Raw genomic sequence first — 26,954 nt, forward strand, 5'->3', positions numbered from 1 at the left:
GAGGGATAAACTCAAGCAATATGATATAACCCCCATCTTTTTATCCTCGATGGCAACAATACAATATGCGCCTTGCTGCCCCTACTGTCACTGGGAAAGGACACCGCAAGATTGAACCCAAAGCTAAGCACTTCTCCCATTGCAAGAAAGATCAATCTAGTAGGCCAAACTAAACCGATAATTCAAAGAGACTTGCAAAGATATCAAGTCATGCATATAAGAATTCGGAGAAGAACCAAATATTATTCATAGATAAACTTGATCATAAATCCATAATTCATCGGATCTCGGCAAACACACCGCAAAAAAGTATTACATCGAATAGATCTCCAAGAACATCGAGGAGACCTTTGTATTAAGAACCAAAGAGAGAGAAGAAGCCATCTAGCTAATAACTATGGACCCAAAGGTCTGTGGTAAACTACTCACACGTCATCGAAGAGGCTATGGTGTTGATGTAGAAGCCCTTCGTGATCGAATCCCCCTCTGGCAGATCACCGGAAAAGGCCCCAGATGGGATTTCACGGGTACAGAAGGTTGCGGTGGTGGAAAAGTTGTTTCGTGGCTCCCCCTGATCTTTTTAGGGTATAAGAGTATATATAAGCGAAAGAAGTACATCAGTGGAGCTCCATGGGGCCCACAAGGGTGGGGGGCACGCCCTCCTATCTCGTGGCTGCCTCGCGGACTTCCAGACTTCCACTCCAAGTCTCCAGGTTTGCGTTTGTTCCAAGAAAGATCCTCATGAAGGTTTCGTTCCGTTTGGATTCCGTTTGATATTCATTTTCTATGAAACACTGAAATAGGCAAAAAAACAGAAACTAGCATTGGGCCTTCGGTTAGTAGGTTAGTCCCAAAAATAATATAAAAGAGCATATTAAAGCCCATTAAACATCCAAAACAGATAATGTAATAGCATGGAACAATAAAAAATTATAGATACATTGGAGACGTATCAAGGTGTATCAGCCATGACCTCATGTTTGGCTTAAGTGCCAAAGGGAAGTAGTTGGCGAACACCTTCTCATCTCTTCCTCTGGCGGCTTGAACAACAATTGTATAGATGCTCAAGAACTCTGCCGGGTTTAGCCTTCCATCATACTTTTCTGGTATTTCTGGTTTGAAAACATGGGTGGATGGCCAACAGACTTGCCGCAGGTCACGAGTGGCAGGGCAGCCAACCTCGAAAGGCAAGTATCCGCATTCACTAGGCGCGGGTTCGTCATCGTCTGGGCTGTTGTGCCTGTCAGATTGGCGGCAGGTTTCGCCATGCTGCTCAATAGTGACGCGTGTGTCTTCCCTCCGGGGATCTTCCAGGACCCGCGGCTGATCTTGGCGAGCCCGAGGATCAGACGAAGCCATTGATGCCTCATCGGGCTCCTGGTCGTGTGGATCGGACTGCAGCCTCCATGTTTGCTACCGCGGAGGGGATTGCACCACTGGAGTGGCTGATGTCTACTATGCAACTTTATTCTTATGACACGTGTTGGGATGCCAAGCACAAAGTTTTGTAGGACAGTAGCAATTTTCCCTCAAGTGGATGACCTAAGGTTTATCAATCCGTGAGAGGTGTAGGATGAAGATGCACGGGTGCGCGTCGGTCCTAAACAAACGGTTTTAACCCCTTTCCGCGACAACATTTGGAACAGTCGCCAAGTGAGTGTGGGCGATAGGGGGGTCCCTTCCCACACGACCCAGAAACCATCGGGGATATGCCCTCCTGGCACACACGCTCGGCAAAATGAGGTCGTGTGTGACCAACGAGCGCTCAAATACGGAAATACGTACAGTAGAGCTAAAAAAATACAATTATACGGCGAAATTGTTTTCCATCGCAAGTACATCCCACACAGTCAGTCCCCGCTAAACGTTTCCGTTTGTATGTACATCCCACACAGTTGCTCCAAGGAAAACGTATCCATTCACAGGTACATCACACACAATTTTTCCCGTTAAATCGTTTGCGTCATTGAATGTATCACACACGGTCCATAGAAGAAACTATGTGGCAAAGGCTATCCATCACACATATATTTTATGTGGTAAACGTTTGCGCAAGGTGGCCTAACGCAAACAGTTTTCAAGAGAAAGTCGTGTGTGGTTGTTCATTGATCCAACATGGTTTATTCCTAGAAACTATGTGCGTTGCCTGAGGTCATCGCCCACAGTATTTTTCAACAACCGTTTGGAATAGAAAAACCCAATTAGCAGGCTAATTCACCATTAACAGGCTAACTATCCAATTATTCATAATCCATTTATTAATCTGGACAGCCCGCAATCACATACCGAGGCGGAAGACCCCCAAAGGATGGAGAACCACCACTTCAGCACCGCATGAGTGCAAGGGATTACCGCAAGCTCTTCACACCACTGGCAAAGCAATGCCGTGTCGAGCTCCTCCACTCCCCCACCCCTTCGAGCAATGAAGGAAGTCATGCTACTGATGACGAGGAGGAAGACCCGAAAGAGCCAGACTACGCGACTGAGTGTTCCACCACTTAGGCATAATTCGCAACTCAGATATGCCAGTTCGTAACCCCTACGGTAGGATAGGTCGTGTACCCCCTATGCGAAGTCGAGTCCTTGTAATGGTTCATATGAAACTATGTAGTGTTGTGTTTGTTTTTGATGTTTTTGATGAACGTCGTACTTTCCTTCAGGAACTTGTAAGCGACTACATCACCCATTTGGATTTTAATGAATGTGTTTGGCCTTTTGGCCCTTGCATGAAAACAATTAGTGTCATACCGACCCCCTTACTAGGCATCCCATCCATATTGCTTTCCCTCATCTTTCCCAGTCATGAGACCTTGACCGCTCCAACAGGATGCTTGTTGTAACACGTACTGGTACCTCTACCCAGCAGTAGGAAGCCGGAGCAGGAGCCAGTCAGGACCAAACCCAAGGATAAGCTCCACCACTGCCACCACCTCCAAACATGGACATGGCTCAGCTTCTCCAAGCCTTCCGAGAGGAACGCCAAGCCAACACTGCAGCCCTCCAGATAATTGCTCAAGCTTTCAACCACCAGCTGGCGGGGAACGGCAATGGACGTTCCACGCTGGCGGAGTTCAAGAAGCATGCACCACCCACCTTCATTGAGACTGCTGAACCCCTGGACGCAGACGACTGGGTCCGCACCATTGAGGATCTGCTAGAACTAGTTGGATGCACTGAGGACCGTGAGAAGGTGGCATATGCTGCTCACTGTCTCAGGGGAATTGCCAAAGCTTGGTGGGATGGATTCAAGGCCATGCATGTTGAGCAAAACATCACTTGGAATGACTTCAAGGCAGAATTCCACAAGGCCCACATTCCTTCCGGAATCATGGCCATCAAGAAGCGTGAATTCCGAGCCCTAAAGCAAGGTAGTAGCACTGTCAAGGAGTACAGGCAGAAGTTTAGTGTTATGTCAAGATATGCTCCTGAAGATGTCAGCACTGATGCTGCCAAAAGAGAGCATTTCATGGAAGGCCTTAACCAGACTCTGCAGTACTCGCTTGTTGTGTGTGAATGCCCAACCTTTCCCGATCTGGTGAACAAGGCACTCATGCTTGAGGACAAGCGACGTCCCTTGGACGATACTCGTAAGCGCAAGATGATCAGTGAGGGTAGCTCCAGCAACCAGAAGCCTCGCCCGTGGCAGCCAGCCCTGGTCAAGCCAACCTATCAACAGCCAAGAGCCCCTGCACCTCGCACCAACTATCAACCTCAGCAGTATGCCAACCCCAGGCCAGCTTTCAACAACCCCAATAACAATGCCGGCAAGAGCAGCAACCCCAATCAAGTCACTTGCTTCGGATGTGGTCATGCAGTACAGTACTCCAAGTATTGCCCCAACAAGAAGTCCTATGCCCCGCGCCCAAATACGCAGAACCCAGGACAAGACCACGGAATGCCACCAAGGAACCAAGCTCCCCACAACCCGCCCAACAATGGCAAGGGTCGTGTGAATCATGTCACTGCAGAAGAAGCCCAGGAAGACCCGGATGTCGTGTTGGGTATGTTGCTTGTTAACTCAGCACCTGCAACTGTCTTGTTTGATTCTGGAGCCACGCATTCATTTGTCACCCAAGAGTTTGCATTAAAAAGTGGCATGACCCCTACACCCCTGAATAACCCTATGATGGTACAAACCCCCGGAGCAGAGATGAGAGCCAAGGTAGGCTGTAAGGGAGTCGGAATTTTCATTAACAGGGTAGACTTCCTAGCAGACCTTATCGTCTTAAGATCACAAGGCTTGGATGTGATCTTAGGAATGAATTGGCTCATCAAGCACCAAGGCTTGTTAGATTGCGCCAACTGGACCGTCACTGTGACCAATCACCAAGGAGTTGAAGTTAAGTTTGCTCCCAACCCTTCCTTTGCTCAAGGAGCCCAAGTCAACTATCTATCAGAAGTTGGATTGGAGCAAGTGCAGGTAGTATGCGAATACCCCGATGTCTTTCCTGATGAGCTACCGGGAATGCCTCCTAACCGAGACATTGAGTTCATCATCGAGCTCATACCCGGAGCAGGACCCATCTATAAGAAGCCTTATAGAATGGGATCGGAAGAGTTAGCAAAGTTGAAGAAGCAACTGGAAGAGCAGTTGAGGAAGGGATTTATCCGCCCTAGTGCCTCCCCTAGGGGATCACCTGTTCTGTTTGTGGCAAAGAAGGACGGTACCATCCGCTTGTGCATTGACTACCGCTCCCTCAATGAAGTTACAATCAAGAACAAGTATCCACTTCCCAAGATTGAAGATCTGTTTGATCAACTCAATGGGGCCAAGGTGTTCTCCAAGATCGTTCTCAGATCTGTGTACTACCAGCTGAAAATCAGACCCCAAGATATTCCAAAGACGGCATTTGTAACCATATATGGCATGTATGAGTGCACGATCATGTCCTTTGGATTGACCAATGCCCCAGCTTACTTCATGTATCTCATGAATAAGGTATTCATGGAATATTTGGACAAGTTTGTCGTTGTCTTCATTGATGACATTCTTGTCTTCTCGAAGACGGAAGAAGAGCACGATCAACACTTGAGGATGGTCCTAGACAAGCTTCGAGAGCACCAACTGTACGCCAAGTTCAGCAAGTGCGAATTTTGGCTGCATGAGGTTGGATTCTTGGGTCATAAATTGACTGCTGAAGGATTGTTGGTCGATCCCGCTAAGATTGAAGCTGTGACTGAATGGCAATCCCCAAGCAATGCGAAGGAAGTCAGAAGCTTCCTTGGACTCACAGGATATTACCACAAGTTCGTTGAAGGATTCTCAAGGATTGCCCGACCCCTGACCAGCTCTTGAAGAAGGACAAGAAGTTTGAATGGACGCCGAAGTGCGAAGAAAGCTTCCAGGAGCTGAAGAAGAGATTGACCACCGCCCTAGTTCTGTCCACACCTGATATTCACAAGGAATTTGTGATATATTGTGATGCGTTGAGAGCCGGGCTTGGAGGTGTTCTTATGCAAGATGGCAGGGTCGTAGTATATCTATCCAGACAGCTACATCCTCATGAAGAGAACTATGCTACTCATGATCTTGAGTTAGCAGCAATGGTTCATGCCCTGAAGACATGGCGACATTACCTCCTAGGGAAGCGGTGTGAGATATACACGGATCACAAAGTCTGAAGTATATTTTCACTCAAAAAGAATTGAACATGAGGCAGAGAAGATGGCTAGAGTTGATCAAGGATTATGACCTCAGTGTTCAATACCACCCTGGGAAGGCTAATGTGGTAGCAGATGCCTTAAGTAGAAAGGCTTGTTCCTTGAACGCTATGATTAAGGGAAGGCTTCTTGCCTTGTACGAAGAACTTGAAAGCTTCGGGTTGGAACTGGCTGTACCAGGATTCTTGGCCAACCTCAAAGTTAGGCCTACCTTGATGGATGATATTAAGGAAACACAGAAAGGACACGTAAGCATCGAAGGCATCAAGAAGAAGATGAAGCAAGGCAAGGCCCCAGGATTCTCAGAAGATGAGCAAGGAATTGTGTGGTTTGGGAATCGCATTTGCGTACCCAACAAGGTTGAGCTCAAGAACTTGATCTTGCAAGAAGCTCATGACACCCCTATTCCATCCATCCTGGAGGGACCAAGATGTATCAAGACCTGAAGGAAAGATTCTGGTGGCATGGCATGAAGAGAGAGATAGCTGCTTTCATCGCCAAGTGTGACGTATGCCAGAGAGTCAAGGCTGAACATCAGTGACCCGCTGGATTGTTACAACCTCTCGAGGTACCTGAATGGAAGTGGGACAAAGTCAGGATGGACTTCATCACCTGATTACCCAGTTCAAGCAAGGGGCATGACTCCATATGGGTCATTGTTGACCATTTGACCAAGGTGGCCCACTTCATTCCTATCAAGACGACCTACAAGGGGAACCGGTTAGCCAGTCTCTACATCAACCGAATCGTAAGTCTTCATGGTGTTCCCAAGGAGATTGTGTCGGATAGAGGGACCCAATTTACCTCAAGGTTTTGGAAGAAGTTCCAAGAGGCTATGGGGACCAAGTTGTCCTTTAGCACAACTTTCCACCCATAGACCGGAGGTCAGACAGAGCGAGTGAATCAGATACTCGAAGACATGCTCCGAGCCTGTGTCTTAGCATATGGAGCTAGGTGGGAAGATTGCCTCCCTTTCGCCAAGTTCTCCTACAACAACAATTATCAGTCAAGCCTCCAGATGGCACCATTTGAGGTGTTGTACGGACACAAGTGTCGCACACCCCTCAATTGGTCAGAGACCGGAGAAGGACCAGTCTTTGGGCCCGATATCCTCCGTGAAGCAGAAGAGCAAGTCCAGCTTGTCAGAGAGCGTTTGAAGACAGCCAAGTCAAGGCAGAAGAGCTATGCTGAGTCACGTCGAAGAGACATGACCTTCCGAGTTGGAGATCATGTCTATCTCCGGGTCACACCTCTCAAGGGAACCCAGCGCTTCCATGTCAAAGGAAAACTCGCACCAAGATACATCAGCCCCTTCAAGATCACTGAACGGTGGGGAGAAGTGGCTTACCAGTTGGAACTGCCACCTAACTATCCGATGTTCACAACATGTTCCATGTGTCACAACTCTGAAAGTGTCTCCAAGTTCCAGACAAGCCTGATCTTTACAAGGACGTCGATCACCAAGCCATCGACCTTCAGCCTGATTTGACTTACCATGAGAGGCCCATCTGCATTTTGGATGAGGCTGAGCGACGCACTTGAAGCCGCACCATCAAGTACTTCAAGGTCCATTGGAGCAACCACACTAAAGCAGAAGCAACCTGGGAATGTGAAGACTACCTTAGATCCGAGTTTCCGTATCTCTTTAAAGCCTAGTTTAGGAATCTCGGGGACGAGATTCTTCTAAGGGGGGTAGGTCTGTCACACCCTGCATTTTGTAACATGTCATTTGCATTAATATAAAGCATGAAAATTTGGACCAACAAAAACTTTTGCATTATTTGGCCTTTTATTTTGGAGTTGGCTTTCTCTCAGTGATTTTCAAGTGCTCTTTAAAGTCAACTAATCCACCTTCTGTACTTCATCTCCTTGCCCCAAACTTCTGCCCAATGATCATGCCATGTGTGTAGTGCAATATAGTATTTTCTTACAAAAATAATTTGGCCAAATAGTATTTTCAAAAAATTAGTTTTCCAAAAACCCCTGAATTGAGGTTTGCACTACAAGTACTTGATTTTGGGTATGAAAAATATTTCAAAGAGTATATTTGAAACCTATTAGATATAGGATTCCCATAAATCACAAAAATATAATTTTAAAAGTTATTTTCCTATTTTATTTAATAGCTTGAAGGCCAGAAATGGTCTTTAATAGGGAAAAATTATTTTATTGTTTCAAAAATATTTGAAGAAGATCAGGGAAACTCAGTGGACATATATTTTCCATATATAAGAGTTTCAACACATGGTCATGTTCAAAATATTGGACAAAACCTCCCAAAACCATTTCTGCCCATTTCAAGGATTTGAAATATTTCTACAGGAAATATTTTCATAAAAATACAAGGAAAATCCAGCAACTCACAAATGCATATTGTGATCACCTTGCAAAGCCTGATATCAATCAAGGTCATTTTGGCTCACCAAAATGCCCCAAAACCCTCTCTGACCAGAATCAAATTTGAACAACTTTGTACTACCAACTTTCTCTCCTTTACCCCAACTTTTTTGAGCATGTTCACATGACCAAATGAGGGCACTACACTAAGTGGTTCATCAAGGGGAAGTGATTTGATCAACTAGATCTACACAAGTTCATTTCTGCTAATTTCCAGGGTTTACAAAAGTTGCATTGGCAACTTTGCCCAAATAAGCTCCAAATTGGTGGAAGGCCCTAATTATATGTGTCATTTCACCCTGTGGAGTCTCATGGCAAATGGAAATCATCTACTTTCCCAAACCATTATCAAACACCTTCTGACACTTTTCCAAAATGCCATTTTTGACGTCTTCCGCTAATCTTCATGGGCTCAACTTTGTACCACAGCTTCTCCTGACCCTCTTCTAGCCCTAGTAACTTTCCCTTGGCCATAGCTCAGTGATTGAGGGGTGAAACACCCCCATTTACCTCCCTGGACAGCAGCTTCTCTCTCTCCCTCAACCTCCCTCCTCACTCCAGTGGCCACCCAGGGCAGCCAAAGCCCTTCCCCTTTCTTTACTCCCTCCTAGACCTGCTGGACATGCTTGGGGGCCCCCACACTTCTTAGAAAATGGTATGCCAAGCCATTTGGGCGCTCTGGAGCGCGCTACAGTGCCGCCAGGCACTGTAGCCGCCCCCTTCCAGCCGCCTCCGGCCACCTCAGGCCTCCCCAGCGCGCCCGACGATGCGCCTCGACGTCTGTGACATGCCATGCCTCTGTCCCCCTCCTCCTTCTCCCTCCTCTCGCCCCAGCTCGCATGCGCGACGGCCGCCCGAGCGCCCCAGTGAGAGCGCTCGCATGCGTGGAGCCTCTGGCCCCCCTGCTCCCTATCTCTACTCTCCCTCGCTCTGGACCAACCCCACAAATGCCTCAGACACGCCCCGACGAGCGCCCGTGACCCGCTTCGACCGCAATAGGCTCGCTGGCGCACACCACCTCGGTGGACCACCGCCCGCCTACTTAAGGGCCTCCCCGAGCCCTCCTCTCCTCACCACTCGCTCTCCCACTCCCCTAGTCACCCCCTACACTGCCCGCTCCTCTCCAGAAGCTCTCGAGCTCGAGATCAAGCTCGAGCTCCACCGCGGCGGCTCGCCCTCGTCCGCACGGTAGAAGCCCTCCCCACTGCTCCTAAGCCCCGATCCGGAACCCCCGCACTCTACTAACCGTTTCCCCCCTCTTTCCTGCTCGTTTTGTAGTCGGATACGGCCGGAACCACCGACGCCGGAAGCACCTCCGCCACGCGACCTCGTCGCCGGCGAACCAGGCTGCTCCGGTGACCAACTCCACCTCCACCCGAATGGCAACATGACGCTGAGCCCAGCCGTGCCCTCGCCCGACCCCGCCGTGCCCTGCATCGTCGCCGGTGAGCTCGCCGGCTGTCTGGACTCGGGGTTAGGGATAACAGGCAGGCCCTGCCTGTCAGCCTCTCCCCTCCATCACCTCTCTCTCTCTCTCGTTGACGCCTGGGCCCTGCCCGTCAGGTTTAAACCTGGTGCACGCGCGTGCACCAGTGTGCTGGGCCGCCTCTCGGACTGGGCCTGCTGTGCTGCGGCTGCTCTGGCCCAGTTGCACAGTGCTCCTTTTCCTTTTTCTTTTTTGTTAGACTTGCAAAACTTCCACAGGATTAAATATTCATCCAAATGCAAGAATTCCAGTTCCTAAAATCTTGTAAAAACCCCACCTATTTAATGGTACAACTTTCATACATGCCCTACCAACTTTTCTGTGTTGTTCCAATTTAAATTCAAATTTGAGCAATTAAATCCTAGTTTGAAAATCCATTGCTCTGTCTCTATAGCTCCAAATCCAGAAATAAGAATTTTCCCCTTCTTAGTTTTAACCCTAGTATTTAACGAAAATGAGTTGACATTTTTCTGAGCACATTGGATTTTCTGTTTTATTATTGCCTTATTTTGTCGTTATTATTTTGCGACGATAGATTGCGTTGCTGACGAAGGAGTTGGACTAGAAGACTTTGAAGACCCAGAAGACTTTGCTGAGCAAGGCAAGCAGCCCTTTGACCATGTCTATGAAACGCTTTTTCTATGCATGTCATATAGCACCATATTGTTGGTGCAACGGAATCATGATGAGGTGGTAACCACCTTGATGGGTTGCCTCTGTTACTTCCTTGTTGATACTTGCATTATGCATGACCCTACCTTCCTATGAGGGTTATGCCGGTGGGACTAGATAGAATGCTAAAGTAGTTGCTACGCAAAAAGGGACGGGAATATGCATGGTGATGGAGACAAAGTATTTCCAAAAGACTTTTCGAAAACCCCATCGCATGCCACTTATGCTCGAGGGAGATGATGAGTTGGGTAGCCACTTGATGGCGAAGTGGTGTACCGAGGCAAGTGTGTGTGTTGTTTTCCAAAACGGATAGGTTTAATTTGCGACCGTTATTTTAACCTTACATGCGCAACCACTCTACCCTTATATGGGAAAGGGCATTATTGATTACCTAGGCCGATAATAGCTTGGAGCCCGCATTACTAGTGACGGGAGAGTCGTTGTTGCGCTCTCTCGGGACGGGGTCATGCCAGGTAGGGCGGCCATGACTGTTTTTACAGGGCACCGGACACACCGTTGGTACCCCGTGCTTGTGGTATGAGATGAATATGGGAGCGTGGCTCCAAATTCTTAAGATGAGAAATGTTGGGCACGGGGGTTGCTACCAATTGAGTGGAGTCTATGTTAGTGTCGTCTAGGGAAAGGTAATGATCAAGTGCTTACCCTGGGTACTTGAGGTACTGCAGGTCGTGGATGACACGGAAGTTCCCCGGATCTTGTGGGTAAAGTGTCCAACCTCTACAGAGTGTAAAACTATTCGAATAGCCGTGTCCGCGGTCAAGGACAGTTGGGTAACCTCTCTTGGGCTACGTCCACTTGTTTACAAACCAGTGTGTGGGAAGACTACTTGGGTCAAGTCAAAGGACTTGACATGGATGAGTTGGGTTGGAGCCCACTCCCTTTATGTTGATATCTGTAACCAGTCCCTATGGTTACTTGAATTCATACGATGCATGATTTACCAGTTATTGAACATGTCATAACGCAACAAAATTAGCTTTCTACAAACATTTACCTATGTCATGCATTGTTGTATCTTGAGCCAAACATGGGTTGCTTGCGAGTACATTCAAAGTACTCATTGGCTTGCCACTGGTTATTTAATTGGCCAGGCATGGAAGAACAGGAGTTCGATGAAGAGTTCTTTGGAGACGAACATGCGAACTAGGACGTTTCCCAGTCAGAATGCCTGCAGGGTTAAGGCAGATGGAATGGGTTCTACTTATTGACGAAGATTTCCGCTGCTTAAGTTTATTTAGTATTTAGCCCTTGTGGCTTTATCTATGTTAGACTTCACCATAATGGTCATAATTTGTGTAAGACGATATGTATGGATGTAAGACTCTTGTTATTCAGCTTTTGTGTGTTCAGTGAGCATTGATCTCTGGGATCACTGTACACGTGCATTTGGTGATCACGACTCATGAGTCGGGGTCCCCACAGAATGTCCCACCTTTGGGGACGAAACGATATCCATTTCCTCTTATTGCTTTCAAATTTTTCTCGTGTCAACATAGAACAATAGGAGTGTTGTGTGAATTTTTATGATTTTTCGGGGTTCGTTTGGACATTTTTATGCATTAACTGAGTTTTCAATGCATTTATGTGCATAATTCAAATTTGAACTACATGCACATGCTCCAGTGCATATAGCTTGGTTGAAAAATGAAATATGTTTCCTTGGGTGCATGCTTAATTCCCATGCAAGAAATGGGAAATTAAGATGCCTGGTTTTTAAATTCTAGTAAATCCAAAACCCGTCTAAAATTCATGAAACTTGGAATGCTATCATGGAGCGTCATCAACATGCCGTGGTAATTTTTTTGTCACATTTGGGGCAGGTTTGTGTATATGCTTCTCACAGACCGGAGCTTCTCACAACAAGCGTGACGGTTTTTGGTAGGGAACGTCCCACCTTTGGGGACGAAACGATATCCATTGCCTCTTATTGCTTTCAAATTTTTTTCTCGTGTCAACATAGAACAACAGGAGTGTTGTGTGATTTTTTGTGATTTTTCGGGGTTCGGTTGGACATTTTTATGCATTAACTGAATTTTCAATGCATTTATGTGCATAATTCAAATTTGAACGACATGCACATGCTCTAGTGAATATAAATTGGTTGAAAAATCAAATATGTGTCCTTGGGTGCATGCTTAGGTCCCATGCAAGAAATGGATGAATTTCAAACGCCAGGACACCGTTGATTGCCGGCAAAACATTGAGATGCCCGGTTTTTAAATTCTAGTAAATCCAAAACCTGTCTAAAATTCATGAAACTTGGCATGCTATCATGGAGCAGCATCAACATGCCGTGGTAAAAATTTTGTCACATTTGGGGCATGTTTGGGTATATGCTTCTCACAAATCGGAGCTTCTCACAACAAGCATGATGGTTTTCGGTAGGGAACGTCCCACCTTTGGGGACGAAACGATATCCATTGCCTCTTATTGCTTTCAAATTTTTTTCTCGTGTCAACATAGAACAACAGGAGTGTTGTGTGAATTTTTGTTATTTTTTGGGGTTCGTTTGGACTTTTTTATGCATTAACTGAGTTTTCAATGCATTTCTGTGCATAATTTAAATTTGACCTACATGCACTTGCTCCAGTGCATATAAATTGGTTGAAAAATCAAATATGTGTCCTTGGGTGCATGCTTAGGTCCCATGCAAGAAATGGGAATTAATTTCAAACACCAGGGCACCGTTGATTGCCAGCAAAACATTGAGATGCCTGGTTTTTAAATTCTAGTAAATCCAAAACACATCTGAAATTAATGAAATTTGGCATGCTATCATGGAGCAACATCAACATGTCGTGGTAAATTTTTTGTCACATTTGGGGCAGGTTTGAGTATATGCTTCTCACAAACCGGAGCTTCTCACAACAAGCATGAGGGTTTTCGGTAGGGAACGACCCACCTTTGGGGATGAAATGATATCCATTGCCTCTTATTGCTTTCAAATTTTTTTCTCATGTCAACAAAGAACAACAGGAGTGTTGTGTGAATTTTTGTGATTTTTCGGGGTTCGTTTGAACATTTTTATGCATTAACTCAGTTTTCAATGCATTTATGTGCATAATTTAAATTCGAACTACATGCACATGCTTCGGTGCATATAAATTGGTTGAAAAATCAAATATGTGTCCTTGGGTGCATGCTTAGGTCCCATGGAAGAAATGGGAGTGAATTTCAAACACCAGGGCACCGTTGATTGCCGGCAAAACATTGAGATGCCTGGTTTTTAAATTCTAGTAAATCCAAAACCCATATGAAATTCATGAAACTTGGCACACTATCATGGAGCGGCATCAACATGTTGTGGTAATTTTTTTTGTCACATTTGGGGCAGGTTTGGGTCTATTCTTCTCACATACCGGGGCTTCTCACAACAAGCATGATGGTTTTCGGTATGGGACGTCCCACCTTTGGGGACGAAACAATATCCATTGCCTCTTATTGCTTTCAAATTTTTTCTCGTGTCAACCTAGAACAACAGGAGTGTTGTGTGAATTTTTATGATTTTTGGGGTTCGTGTGGACATTTTTATGCATTAACTGAGCTTTCAATTCATTTACGTGCATAATTCAAATTTGAACTACATGCACATGCTCTAGTGCATATAAATTGGTTGAAAAATCAAATATGTGTCCTTGGGTGCATGCTTAGGTCCCATGCAAGAAATGGGAATAAATTTCAAACACCAGGGCACCGTTGATTGCCGGCAAAACATTGAGATGCCTGGTTTTTAAATTATAGTAAATCCAAAACCCATCTGAAATTCATGAAACTTGGCTTGCTATCATGGAGCGGCATCAACATGTCGTGGTAAATTTTTTTGTCACATTTGGGGCATGTTTAGGTATATGCTTCTCACAATTCGGAGCTTCTCACAACAAGCATGATGGTTTTTGGTAGGGAACGTCCCACCTTTGGGGACGAAACGATATCCATTGCCTCTTATTGCTTTCAAATTTTTTCTCGTGTCAACATAGAACAATAGGAGTGTTGTGTGAATTTTTGTGATTTTTCGGTGTTTGTTTGGACTTTTTTATGCATTAACTGAGTTTTCAACGCATTTATGTGCGTAATTGAAATTTGAACTACATGCACATGCTCCAGTGCATATAAATTGGTTGATAAATCAAATCTGTGTCCTTGGGTGCATGCTTAAGTCCCTTGGAAGAAATGGGAATGAATTTCAAATACCAGGGCACCGTTGATTGCTGACAAAACATTGAGATGCCTGGTTTTTAAATTCTAGTAAATCCAAAACCCGTCTGAAATTCATGAAACTTGGCATGCTATCGTGGAGCAACATCAACATGTCGTGGTAAAATTTTTGTCACATTTGGGGAAGGTTTGTGTATATGCTTCTCACAAACCGGAGCTTCTCACAACAAGCATGATGGTTTTCGGTAGGGAACGTCCCACCTTTGGGGATGAAATGATATCCATTGCCTCTTATTGCTTTCAAATTTTTTCTCATGTCAACATAGAACAACAGGAGTGTTGTGTGAATTTTTATGATTTTTCGGGGTTCGTTTGGACATTTTTATGCATTAACTAAGTTTTCAATGCATTTATGTGCATAATTCAAATTTGAACTACATGCACATGCTCGAGTGCATATAAATTGGTTGAAAAATCAAATCTGTGTCCTTGGGTGCATGCTTAGGTCCCATGCAAGAAATGGGAATGAATTTGAAACACTAGGGCACGGTTGGTTGCCGGCAAAACATTGAGATGCCTCGTTTTTAAATTCTAGTACATCCAAAACTCGTGTGAAATTCATGAAACTTGGCATGCTATCATGGAATAGCACCCTACATGCTGTGGTATTTTTCGTGTCCATTTTGAGAGAAAGCGCACTCGAATAATGACAGCCAACAAAGGCATTTTGAAAAAATAGCTGCCACTTTAATATCTCAAATGTTTGTATAATTCAAACTATGTGCGTTCTGTTAACCATTCACCTGACGCCATGCGCCTTGGTTTTAATTGTTGTAGGAGGTGTCGTGCAGACAGCTGCTTGACCTTGACTGCACGGGAGGCGTACGAGCGCCGTCCGGTGCGCAGGCTGACCGAGAGGCGTGCAAGCTGTCCTCGAATGTGCAAGCTCACCGGGAAGCATGCGAGATGTACGCTGCGTAGGCTCACTAGGAAGCGTGCCCTTTGACTTCCATGGCCGCCCACCTTGCTCGCATCCTCTCCATTAATGGCGTCCAAGCCGTAGTTTAATTCGCTTTTTAAATATAAAACACTCATCGTAGACGTTTTTGTTAGAACACCCGTATGCAAACCGACAGCTTCCCCGGAAGCCAAGTGAAAATGTGTCGAGCAGGATTTCTGCAGCTTTTGATCACAAACGTTTTAGATAGAACACCCGTATGCAAAGTGGGAGCAGCGCAGGATTTGTGCATCCCTTCAACGCAAACGGTTGTTTTGGATGACCCGCGTGCAACCAGGTACAAACAATTTGGTAAGATTTGTCAATCCTTGTAACACTGCGATTTGTCAAAATATGAATCTCAAAATCACTAGCACTATCTAATTTTTGCAACTAAAATTCAGTAATTAAGCATAGATTTCATTCATAGATTAAGCAGTCGTTCTTAATTTATACAAACAGTTCAACTCAACAACTGAACCGACCAAACATTTCCCCAATTGTTGTCTACCATGTACTGAAATAGCTAGTTCATATATATATATATATATATATATATATATATATATATATATATATTAGCTAATTTTAAGTACGTTGTACAGTTCCACCATATCTATAGTCAGATGAACTGAAAAAATAGCCCCTAAATACTACTACTACTATGGAGGGGCTTTGTGCTACTTCCGGCTACTTCGACCTCGAGTACACCATCAGTCATGCTGGGCACGATCAGAAGGTTGTCGTCGCCCAGTTGTGCATGTGACATGAAGTCCTCTCCTACCACTACTGCTACCTCTTGAGCATGCGTTGGTCTTCCCTTGAAGAGGAAAGGGTGATGCAGCAAAGTAGTGTAAGTATTTCCCTCAGTTTTGGAGAACCAAGGTATCAATCCAGTAGGAGACTACACGCAAGTCGCCTAGTACCTGCACAAACAAACAAGAACCTCGCAACCAACACGATAAAGGGGTTGTCAATCCCTTCACAGACACTTACGAAAGTGAGATCTGATAAAGATAATAAGATAAATATTTTTGGTATTTTTGTTGTATAGATTGGAAAGTAAAGATTGCAAAATAAAATAAATACTAAACTAGAATTGTAGGTCGGAAACTTATATGATGTAAATTAGACCCCGGGGCCATAGGTTTCACTAGTGGCTTCTCTCAAGATAGCATATATTACGGTAGGTGAACAAATTACTGCTGAGCGATTGATAGAAAAGCGCATAATTATGAGAATATCTAGGCATGATCATGAACATAGCCATCACATCCGTGTCAAGTAGACCGAAATGATTCTGCATCTACTACTATTACTCCACACATCGATCGCTATCCAGCATGCACCTAGAGTATTAAGTTCAGAAGAACAGAGTAACGCATTAGGCAAGATGACATGATGTAGAGGGATAAACTCAAGCAATATGATATAAACCCCATATTTTTATCCTCAATGGCAACAATACAATACGTATCGGTTCCCTTTCTGTCACTGGGATCGAGCACCGCAAGATTGAACCCAAAGCTAAGCACTTCTCCCATTGCAAGAACGATTAATCTAGTAGGCCAAACCGAACCGATAATTCGAAGAGACTTGCAAAGATAGAAAATCATGCATATAAGAATTCAGATAAGAATCAAATATTGTTATAGATAATCTTGATCATAAACCCACAATTCACCAGATCTCGACAAACACACTGCAAAAAGTATTACATCCAATAGTTCTCCAAGAACAACGAGGAGAACTTTGTATTGAGATCCAAAGAGAGAGAAGAAGCAATCTAGCTAATAACTATGGACCCGAAGGTCTGTGGTAAACTTCTCACACATCATCGGAGAGGCTATGGTGTTGATGTAGGAGCCCTCCGTGATAGAATCCCCCTCCAGCAGATCGCCGAAAAGGTCCCCAGATGGGATCTCACGGGTGCAGAAGGTTGCGGTGGTGGTAAAGTGGTTTCGTGGCTCCCCTGGATGTTTTCAGGGTATAAGAGTATATATAGGTGAAAGAAGTAGGTCGGTGGAGCTACGAGGGGCCCATGAGGGTGGGGGCGGCCTACCCCAGGGCGCGCCGCCCTACCTCGTGGCCGCCTCGTTGCTTACTTTACCTCCACTCCAAGTCTCGTGGATTGCGTTTGTTCCAAAAAAGATCCTCGCGAATGTTTCGTTCCGTTTGATATTCCTTTTCTGCGAAACACTGAAATAGGCAAAAAAACAACAATTTGCACTGGGCCTTCGGTTAATAGGTTAGTCCCAAAAATAATATAAAATTGGATAATAAAGGCGATTAAACATCCAAAACAGATAATATAATAGCATGGAACAATAAAAATTATAGGTACGTTGGAGACGTATCAAGCATCCCCAAGCTTAACTCCTGCTCCCTCGAGTAGGTAAATGATAAAAACAGAATTTTTGATGTGGAATGCTACCTAACATAATTTTCAATGTAATTCTCTTTATTGCGGCATCAATGTTTAGATCCAAAATATTCTAGACAAAAGTTTAATATTGACATAAAAATAATAATACTTCAAGCATGCTAACCAAGCAATTATGTCTTATCAAAATAACATAGCCAAAGAAAGCTTATCACTACAAAATCATATAGTTTGGCCATGCTTCATTTTCGTCACACAAAATGCTCCCATCATGCACAACCCCGATGACAAGCCAAGCAATTGTTTCATACTTAGCCTTTTCAAACTCTTTCAACTTTCACGCAATATATGAGCGCAAGCCATGGACATAGCACTATGGGTGGAATAGAATATGATGATGGAGGTTGTGTGAGAAGATAAAAAGGGAGAAAGTCTCACATTGACGCGACTAATCAACGGGCTATGGAGATTCCCATCAATTGATGTCAATGCATGTAGTAGGGATTGCCATGCAACGGATGCACTAGAGCTATAAATATATGAAAGCTCAACAAAAGAAACTAAGTGGGTGTGCATCCAACTTGCTTGCTCAGGAAGACCTAGGGCATTTTGAGGAAGCCCATCATTGGAATATACAAGCCAAGTTCTAGAATGAAAAATTCCCACTAGTATATGAAAGTGAAAAAAATAAGAGACTCTCTATTATGAAGATCATGGTGCTACTTTGAAGCACAAGTGTGGAAAAAGGATAGTAACATTGCCCCTTCTCTCTTTTTCTCTCATTTTTTATTTGGGCCTTTTTTCTCTCTTTTTTATGGCCACTTTTTTTTCCGTCCGGAATCTCATCCCGACTTGTGCAGGAATCACAGTCTCCATCATCCTTTCCTCACATGGGACAATGCTCTAATAATGAAAATCATCACACTTTTATTTACTTACAACTCAATAATTACAACTCGATACTTAGAACAAAATATGACTCTATGTGAATGCCTCCGGCGGTGTACCTGGATGTGCAATGAATCAAGAGTGACATGTATGAAAGAATTATGAGGGTGGCTTTTCCACAAATACGATGACAACTACATGATCATGAAAATCAATATGACAATGATGGAGCGTGTCATAATAAGCGGAATAGTGGAAAGTTGCATGGCAATATATCTCGGAATGACTATGGAAATGCCATAATAGGTAGTTATGGTGGCTTTTTCTAGGAAGATTTAAGGAGGCTTATGTGTGATAGAGCGTATCATATCATGGGGTTTCGATGCACCAGCGAAGTTTGCATCAACTCTCCAGGTGAGAAAGGGCAATGCACGGTACCAAAGAGGCTAGCAATGATGGAAGGGTGAGAGTGCGTATAATCCATGGACTCAACATTAGTCATAAAGAACTCATATACTTATTGCAAAAATCTACAAGTCATAAAAATAAAGAACTACACGCATGCTCCTAGGGGGATAGATTGGTAGGAAAAGACCATCGCTCGTCCCCGACCGCCACTCATAAGGAAAGCAATCAAAGAACACCCCATGCTTCAAATTTGTCACACAACGTTTACCATACGTGCATGCTACAAGACTTGCAAACTTCAACACAAGTATTTCTCAATTCCACAATTACTGGACTAGCACGACTCTAATATTACCATCTTTATATCTCAAAACAATTATCAAGTATCAAGCTTCTCATAGTATTTAATGCACTCTATATGAAAGTTTTTACTATACCCATCATGGATGCCTATCATATTAGGACTAATTTTATAGCCAAAGCAAATTACCATGCTGTTCTAAAAGACTCTCAAAATAATATAAGTGAAGCATGAGAGATCAATAATTTCTATAAAATAAGACCACCACCGTGCTCTAAAAAGGTATAAGTGAAGCACTAGAGCAAAATTATCTAGCTCAAAAGATATAAGTGAAGCACATAGAGTATTCTAATAAATTCTGATTCATTTGTGCCTCTCCCAAAAGGTGTGTACAGCAAGGATGATTGTGGTAAACTAAAAAGCAAAGACTCAAATCATACAAGATGCTCCAAGCAAAACACATATCATGTGGTGAATAAAAATATAGCCTCAAGTAAAGTTACCGATAGATGAAGACGAAAGAGGGGATGCCTTCTGAGGAATCCTCAATCTTAGGCTTTTGGTTGTCCTTGAATTTTACCTTGGGATTCCTTGGGCATCCCCAATGTCGGTGTCAAAACCGGCGGATCTCGGGTAGGGGGTCCCGAACTGTGCGTCTAGGCCGGATGGTAACGGGAGGCAAGGGACACGAAGTTTTACCCAGGTTCGGGCCCTCTTGATGGAGGTAAAACCCTACGTCCTTCTTGATTAATATTGATGATATGGGTAGTACAAGAGTAGATCTACCACGAGATCAGAGAGGCTAAACCCTAGAAGCTAGCCTATGGTATGATTATTGTTCTATATGTTGTCCTATGGACTAAAACCCTCCGGTTTATATAGACACCGGAGAGGGTTAGGGTTACACAAAGTCGGTTACAATGGTAGGAGATCTACATATCCGTATCGCCAAGCTTGCCTTCCACGCCAAGGAAAGTCCCTTCCGGACACGGGACGAAGTCTTCAATCTTGTATCTTCATAGTCCAGGATTCCGGCTGAAGGTATAGTTCGGCCATCCGGACACCCCCTAATCTAGGACTCCCTCAGTAGCCCCTGAACCAGGCTTCAATGATGACGAGTCCGACGCGCAGATTGTCTTCGGCATTGCAAGGCGGGTTCCTCCTCCAAGTACTTCATAGAAGATTTTGAACACAAAGATAGTGTCCGGCTCTGCAAAATAAGTTTCCACATATTGCCATAGAGAGAATAATATTTACACAAATCTAATCTGCTGACGTATTCCGTAGTGTGACGCACCACAACCAAGCCTTTATTTGAATCGTTTTATTATCCCACCTCAGCGTGTCACGTGAGGCGGTTTCCTTGGCACGTCTTGTTAAAGTAGAGATCGTGTCCCCTTATTCCGGGATTCTCATCAATACGGGTGTGGGTAACCCAACCGCTTCTAGGACTCCTAGACTATAGGCAAGTCCAAACGGCCACGGAGAGGACGCTTGATATTCACCCTCTTTATAAAGGGACAAGGCTCTTACTTTTTTCCCTCCCGTGCTCAATCGAATCCTTCCCCCACCTCAAGCTCAAACACCCAAGGTTCAGGTCAGGTGCTCCGAACCTTCAATAATGTCCGGATCTAGCCTTCAAGGCCGATGGGTGCCTTCCTGCATAACGGAAGAAGACATCACAAAGTTGAGGGAGGCCATATATCTGACCGCCGAGGTTGTGCATCGACTGCCCGCCCGAGGGTAGGCCGTCCCCTCCCCTGAACCCAACGAGAACGTCATGTTCGTCTCCCACTTCCTCCGAGGTCTAGGCCTTGCTCTGGATCCTTTCGTCAGGGGTTTGATGTTTTATTACGGGCTAGATTTCCATGATCTAGCTCTGGACTCCTTTCTTCATATCACGACATTTATTGTCGTGTGTGAGGCCTTCCTCCGGGTTACCCCTCACTTTGGCCTGTGGCTCAAGACCTTTGAAGTAAAGCCGAAGATGATCGAGGGGCAACATGCAGCGTGTGGAGGTGCCTCAATACGCAAGATGACGAGAGCTCCATGGCCCAAAGGTTCCATTCCAGAGGTGTCTGAATTGTGGCAACAGGAGTGGTTCTACATCACGGCTCCTAGAAGTGCCAAGTGGGCGGCCGCCCCTGTTTTCCGCTCGGGCCCTCCACCACAACTAATGTCATGGATCAGCAGAGGTCTGAGCTGGGGTCTAGCCAAGGACGTGCCTATACTACAAAGCCGCATTCGAGATCTCTTCAATGGAGATTTTAGTTTGGTTGCGGTAATACAAGTTATGCTGGTCCGTCAAGTCCAGCCTTGCAAACGCTGGCCCCTTCGCTTGTGGGAGTTCAATCCCGAGGGACCGCGTGTCATTCAAAATTTCCTCGGCCTGACGCACGAGGAGATGTACAAGTCATTCTTCGGACCTCAGGTAGAGTGTCCGGAAATCACCGAGGACGTGGGCCTGAGCAGTAACCGCGCCGCCGAACAGGTAAGGAATCTTCCGGCCGAACATACTATCTCTCATTTGTTACAAAGTTATTTCTAAGAGTTTGCTTTTTGACCAGGACTGGATAACAAAGGCGAAGTTGATTCGGTGTTCGGCCCCCCTCCCTAAGGGTTTGGACAATCCGGTATTAGAAAAGATGCTCCAGGTCGCACCTTGCCCGGAGCCCTCGAAGGAAGATACTGGGGAGGATAATACGGGCGGACGCGGGCCCCCAACGCTGCCCACTCTAACAGAGGGAGCGAGCGTCTCCATGAAGGAAGACGACCAGAGGAGGAAAATGACTGCGCCCGGGGATTCGGAAGCCGAAGCTTCCAAACGGGAGAAGAAGTCTCCCACAGAGGGTCCTACCTTGGGGGGCGCTTTTGCCGCACAAAGTCTGCGGGGGGATCAATTCTCCAGCGAGTCGTAAGTGAACCTAAATATTTTAGTAGTACAGGTATGCCCTCTTTTTCTTCTGAGAAAATAACCACCGCATTTATTTTTGAAGTTCGGGCCTTAGCCCCTCTCAAAGGAGCTCATCTTCGGGGGATCTTCTTCCAGAGATGATGGAGAGCGAAATGCCTCCTCCGGACTCCTCCGCTCTGGAAGCGGGTGACGCCGAAGTGTCGTCGCGGAGGGCCTCTCCGAGTCTGGTGAGGCCAGAAGATAATCCCATTGACCCCGAAGCTCCTAGTGTCCGGCTCCCGAAGAGAGCAGACAAAAGGGTCCGGCACCGTCTGGTGTGTGATCGGATGTTCTAAGGGGGTTGGTGGGGCGAGCGGCCATCTCAGATGAACACCGTATGCTGATGAATATGGTGATGGAGAGAATCTCGTCCGCCGAAAGTGGATTGCATGAAGCTTTTATGAGTCTACTGACAGGCTTTGAGGTACATAAAATAATGTATGATAGTCCTGCACATGCTAGGTGTGACCTATGTAGATAGTAGCCCCTGAGACTCTGGTCGTTGTCGGAAATGACGATGAACAGAGGATCATATTCCCAGGTAATAACCATACTGCCTTTATGTGCAGGTGATGGAAGCTCCGGTGGCTAGCCGGAGTAGCGAGTTTGCCCATTTAAAACGTCAGTTGGATGCGGCAGACGCCGACATCGAGCTTGTTAACAAAAGGCTTGATGAGGCACAGGGTAAGTGTCATTATCTGGTAGACGCCACATAGTAAGAGCAGCATGATGCCAGTATCTTTAATATGTTGTGACTGTAGATGGAGCTGCCACTGTTGAAGCCTTACGGGCAGAACTTGCCCGAGCCAAGGAACAAGCGAGGTTTGGTAATGCGGCTGCTTTGAAGGCGGCCGAAGAGTTGAAAGCTGAGAAGGCCGCGCATGGCGAGAGCCGAGATAAGATGGCCATAGAATTAAAAGCCACCGCCGACCATTGCCGGGTTCTTGAAAAGGAAAACTTAGCGAAGGCATTGGACCTTGAGAAGGCTGCTGCGACGAGAAAAGACATCCGCTCTGCTATGAGGGCGAAGAAGGAGGAGCTACGAGAAGCCAGGGATATTGTAGCTGGGAAATCCTTTATGTTGCGGAGGAAGTTCGGAGATCCACGGTATGCCCCTCTAGATCGGCTGTGGAGTTCGGAGGATGTGTATATGGATTTGGCGGCGAGCGCTGCCGATGCGGTCAAGTACTTCCAGGGTCAGACAGACCGTGAAGTGGACCAGCTGTTTTGGACACAATTCCATTCTCCCGAGCGTCCGCTTTCAGTGACTGACCAATTAGCCGAATGGGCCGAACTGAATAGGTTGTCCGGACGCACCATGAGGTCTGTTGTGGATCAGCTATGGACGGAAAGGCCAAAACCGAACAGCTATTTCAGCTTGGTGCAGCAGCTCCTTGACGTGGTGCCGCGCATTAATGCGATGAGGAGGTCGGCATGCATAGAGGGCTCACGGATGGCCTTTGCCCGTGTTAAAGCATACTGGGCGGAGATGGATGCTACCACTGTTGCAGCGCGGGATTCGGCCATAGGCCGAATGGCTGCTGAGCACTACTTTGAAGAAGTTCTTGAGGGTGCTCGTTTGATAGAGACCCAATGCTCAAAAAATATTATGTTTGAGTGATATGTAATCTTATTGTAAGCGAAATGCTTTTATAGATTTTTATAAGGCTATTTTTATACTTCTGCCTAAAAGTAATATGATGCCTCCTGGGCGGCCGTTTATGTATACATGTGTATAACCTGAAAGATTGCAGCCGTCGGATTCAACCCCCACGGATATAATGCGGAGGTGCTTGCAAAAAACACGCGTTCACCCTTAACCCAATGTCTTGGTCCTATTAAGGAGGTGATAGCGGGGCGAGCGAGGCAACCGGATTATAATGCTTTAGCACTTTCACTTAGCCATAGGAGTTTGACAGTGGGGCTACTAGATAGCCCCTGGTGGCTCCGCACTTTCCCAATTCTGGGGTGTGTACATGCCTGGCCGGTAAACGGCCCTTCGTTAAGGCGGAGGAATTCTAACATTCCAACAGGTCATCGAGTGGTTGACCAGTCTCACGCTATATCATGACAGTCAGTTTTCGGCTTTCTCTACTGAGGTGCTCGTCCGGATGAACCAGGGCACAATCGCAGTAGTTCTCCTGGTGCTACCTTAGCCGGTAAAGCGGAACGTAAGACACCAAAACACAGGAGTCGGGCAAACCCAACATTTGACCAAAGACAATGATTCGGAGCTGATGCATATAGGGCCAAACTCGCGACGCCGAACACTCCCTAAGGTATTCGGTCTTTGTGGTATAAACCGGGCCTAAATAATGGCCTTTGTAAGAAGCCCCTTGTGTCCAGGTACGTGCATTGTTCTGGCGTGGCCACATGCCAAGACGTCAGCATCCTTCTTAACGGTGGATATGTATCAACAAGAGACAGTAAAAAAGGTTTACGCAGGGTCTTAATCTAAAAAGAATCCTTGGGGCGGGTCCCTGCTGCATGTCTGCGCCTGTGTCTCCATTGTGCCGTATCCTGGATGGGTGTAGCACGATGATCGTCTGTAAAAGAGAGGAATTTAGGTGAAAAAGTTGTCGTGCAAAAAGGATAGTTTTTAAAGAAACCATGTATAATTCAAGATGTGAAAAAATTGCCACTTGTCTGCGCGCGTTGAGCCCCTTGTATGACAAATAGGGGTGTGACCCTTTATTCGGTATAAATAGCAGCGCCGGACTTGATTAGTTGTGTCTGAGGTCTTGACGACCTATTGGATGCTTTCGCTGGTTCGGGCGCCTTTAGTGTGGCAGCCGCACTCTCTTCGGCGCGCAGAGATCGCTTGATATTTCCTTTCACTGTAATGATGCCACGTGGACCGGGCATCTTGAGTGTGAGGGAGGCGTAGTGTGGTATTGCATTAAAGCGAGCGAAAGCTTCGCGTCCGAGCAGTGCTTGATAGCCACTTTGGAACGAAGCGATGTGGAAGGTTAAATGCTTGCGACGGAAGTTATTGGGGGAGCCGAATATAACTTGTAGTAGGAGGGAGCCCGTACAATGAGCCCCTGGGCCTGGCGTTACTCCTTTAAAGGTAGTATTGCTCTGGCAAATTTTTGTTGGGTCTAACCCCATCCCGCGGATTGTATCCTGATATATTAGGTTTATACTGCTCCCCGCGTCCATCAAGACTCGTGTGAAGTGATATCCGCCAATTATTGGGTCTAATACCAGGGCAAACCATCCTGCGTGACGGATACTTGCTGAGTAATCGCGATGGTCGAAAGTGATCGGTTGAGACGACCAGTGGCAGGACTTCGCGGTGACAGGCACTTGGGTATATTTTCCTGGGAGTGCCACGTTGTTTTTTCCCTTGATCACGTGCAACACGTTTACTGTTTTGACTTCTGGTGGAAATTTCTTTTGTTCCCCAGTGTCTTGCTTGGGAGGCTCGTCCTCGTCTTCACTTGGTGTATCCTCCCCCTTGTGTATGACGTTGAGCTTGCCGGACTGCTTGAAGACCCAACATTCTCTGTGTGTATGATTAGCAGGTTTACCAGGGGTACTATGGATCTGACATACTTGGTCCAGAATTTTGTTGACGCTGGATAGTTCATCCCTGGTGCCTTTAGAGGGCGGCTTTTGCTGACCTGGCCAAGAGCTTTTGAATCCGGCGTTCACTGCCGTGCCCTTCGTGCTGTCTTCTTTATTTCGGCGTTTGTTATTGCTGTTGCGCCGTGATTTCCTGTTTCCATCTCTAACTTCGGATGTACTAGGGTCGCTGGTGCTGCATCTGGCTAGCCAGCTGTCCTCACTCGCGCAAAAGCGGGTCATGAGGTTTGTTAATGCGGCCATCGTTCTCGGCTTATTTTGGCCGAGGTGTCTGGCGAGCCATTCTTCATGGATGCTATGCTTAAAAGCTGCCAAGGCTTCGGCATCCGGACAGTCGATAATCTGGTTCTTTTTAGTAAGAAAGCTGTTCCAAAGCTTTCGGGCTGACTCTCCGGGCTGTTGAGTTATATGACTCAAATCGTCCGCATCCGGGGGTTGGACATAAGTCCCTTGAAAATTTGCCCGAAAGGCATCTTCGAGCTCTTCCCAACTTCCAATGGAGCTTTTGGGGAGGCCTTTAATCCAGTGACGAGCTGGCCCTTTGAGCTTGAGGGGTAAGTACTTGATGGCGTGGAGATCATCTCCTCGAGCCATATGGATATGAAGGATGTAGTCCTCAATCCAGACCCCAGGGTCTGTTGTTCCGTCGTATGCCTCTATGTTTATGGGTTTGAATCCCTCTAGAAATTCATGGTCCAGCACCTCACCGGTGAAACATAGGGGGTGTGCGGCACCCCTGTAGCTAGGTGTACCGCGTTGTTCGGATGTTTGTTGTGTTGCATTGTATGTTGGGGCGCACTTGCGTGGTCCATAGATGGATCTTGTTGCGCCGTCCTTTGGGTGCGAGCCCTCGCATGGGTTGCGTGTTGTATTGTGAGTGGCGTTGTATGCCGCTCTGTGTTGGTAGAGGGGTCGTCTATCCGGCCAGGTGACTGCTTTGATATTTGGTTGTGGGGGGTCTGAGGCCTCCTCATCGAATTCAGGTAGCAGCTTCCGCTTTGGGTAGCTCTTGGAGGGGCGATTGTCGCCGTACCTCGCTGCTGT

General features: G+C 46.0%; 1 protein-coding gene across 1 annotated transcript; it reads left to right on the top strand.

Moving 5' to 3' along the window:
* The first annotated feature begins 2,938 nt into the window (after window positions 1-2,938).
* On the top strand, window positions 2,939-6,107 carry LOC147979666 (uncharacterized). Its single transcript, XM_087515299.1, has 2 exons — window positions 2,939-4,939; window positions 5,781-6,107. The coding sequence occupies exons 1-2, from the start codon at window positions 2,939-2,941 to the stop codon at window positions 6,105-6,107; spliced, it is 2,328 nt and encodes a 775-aa protein (XP_087371425.1).
* The last annotated feature ends 20,847 nt before the right edge of the window (window positions 6,108-26,954 follow it).

Source organism: Triticum urartu, chromosome 3A (assembly GCF_056163025.1).
Source record: "Triticum urartu cultivar PI428250 chromosome 3A, HENAU_Tu73, whole genome shotgun sequence".
Taxonomy (NCBI): domain Eukaryota; kingdom Viridiplantae; phylum Streptophyta; class Magnoliopsida; order Poales; family Poaceae; genus Triticum; species Triticum urartu.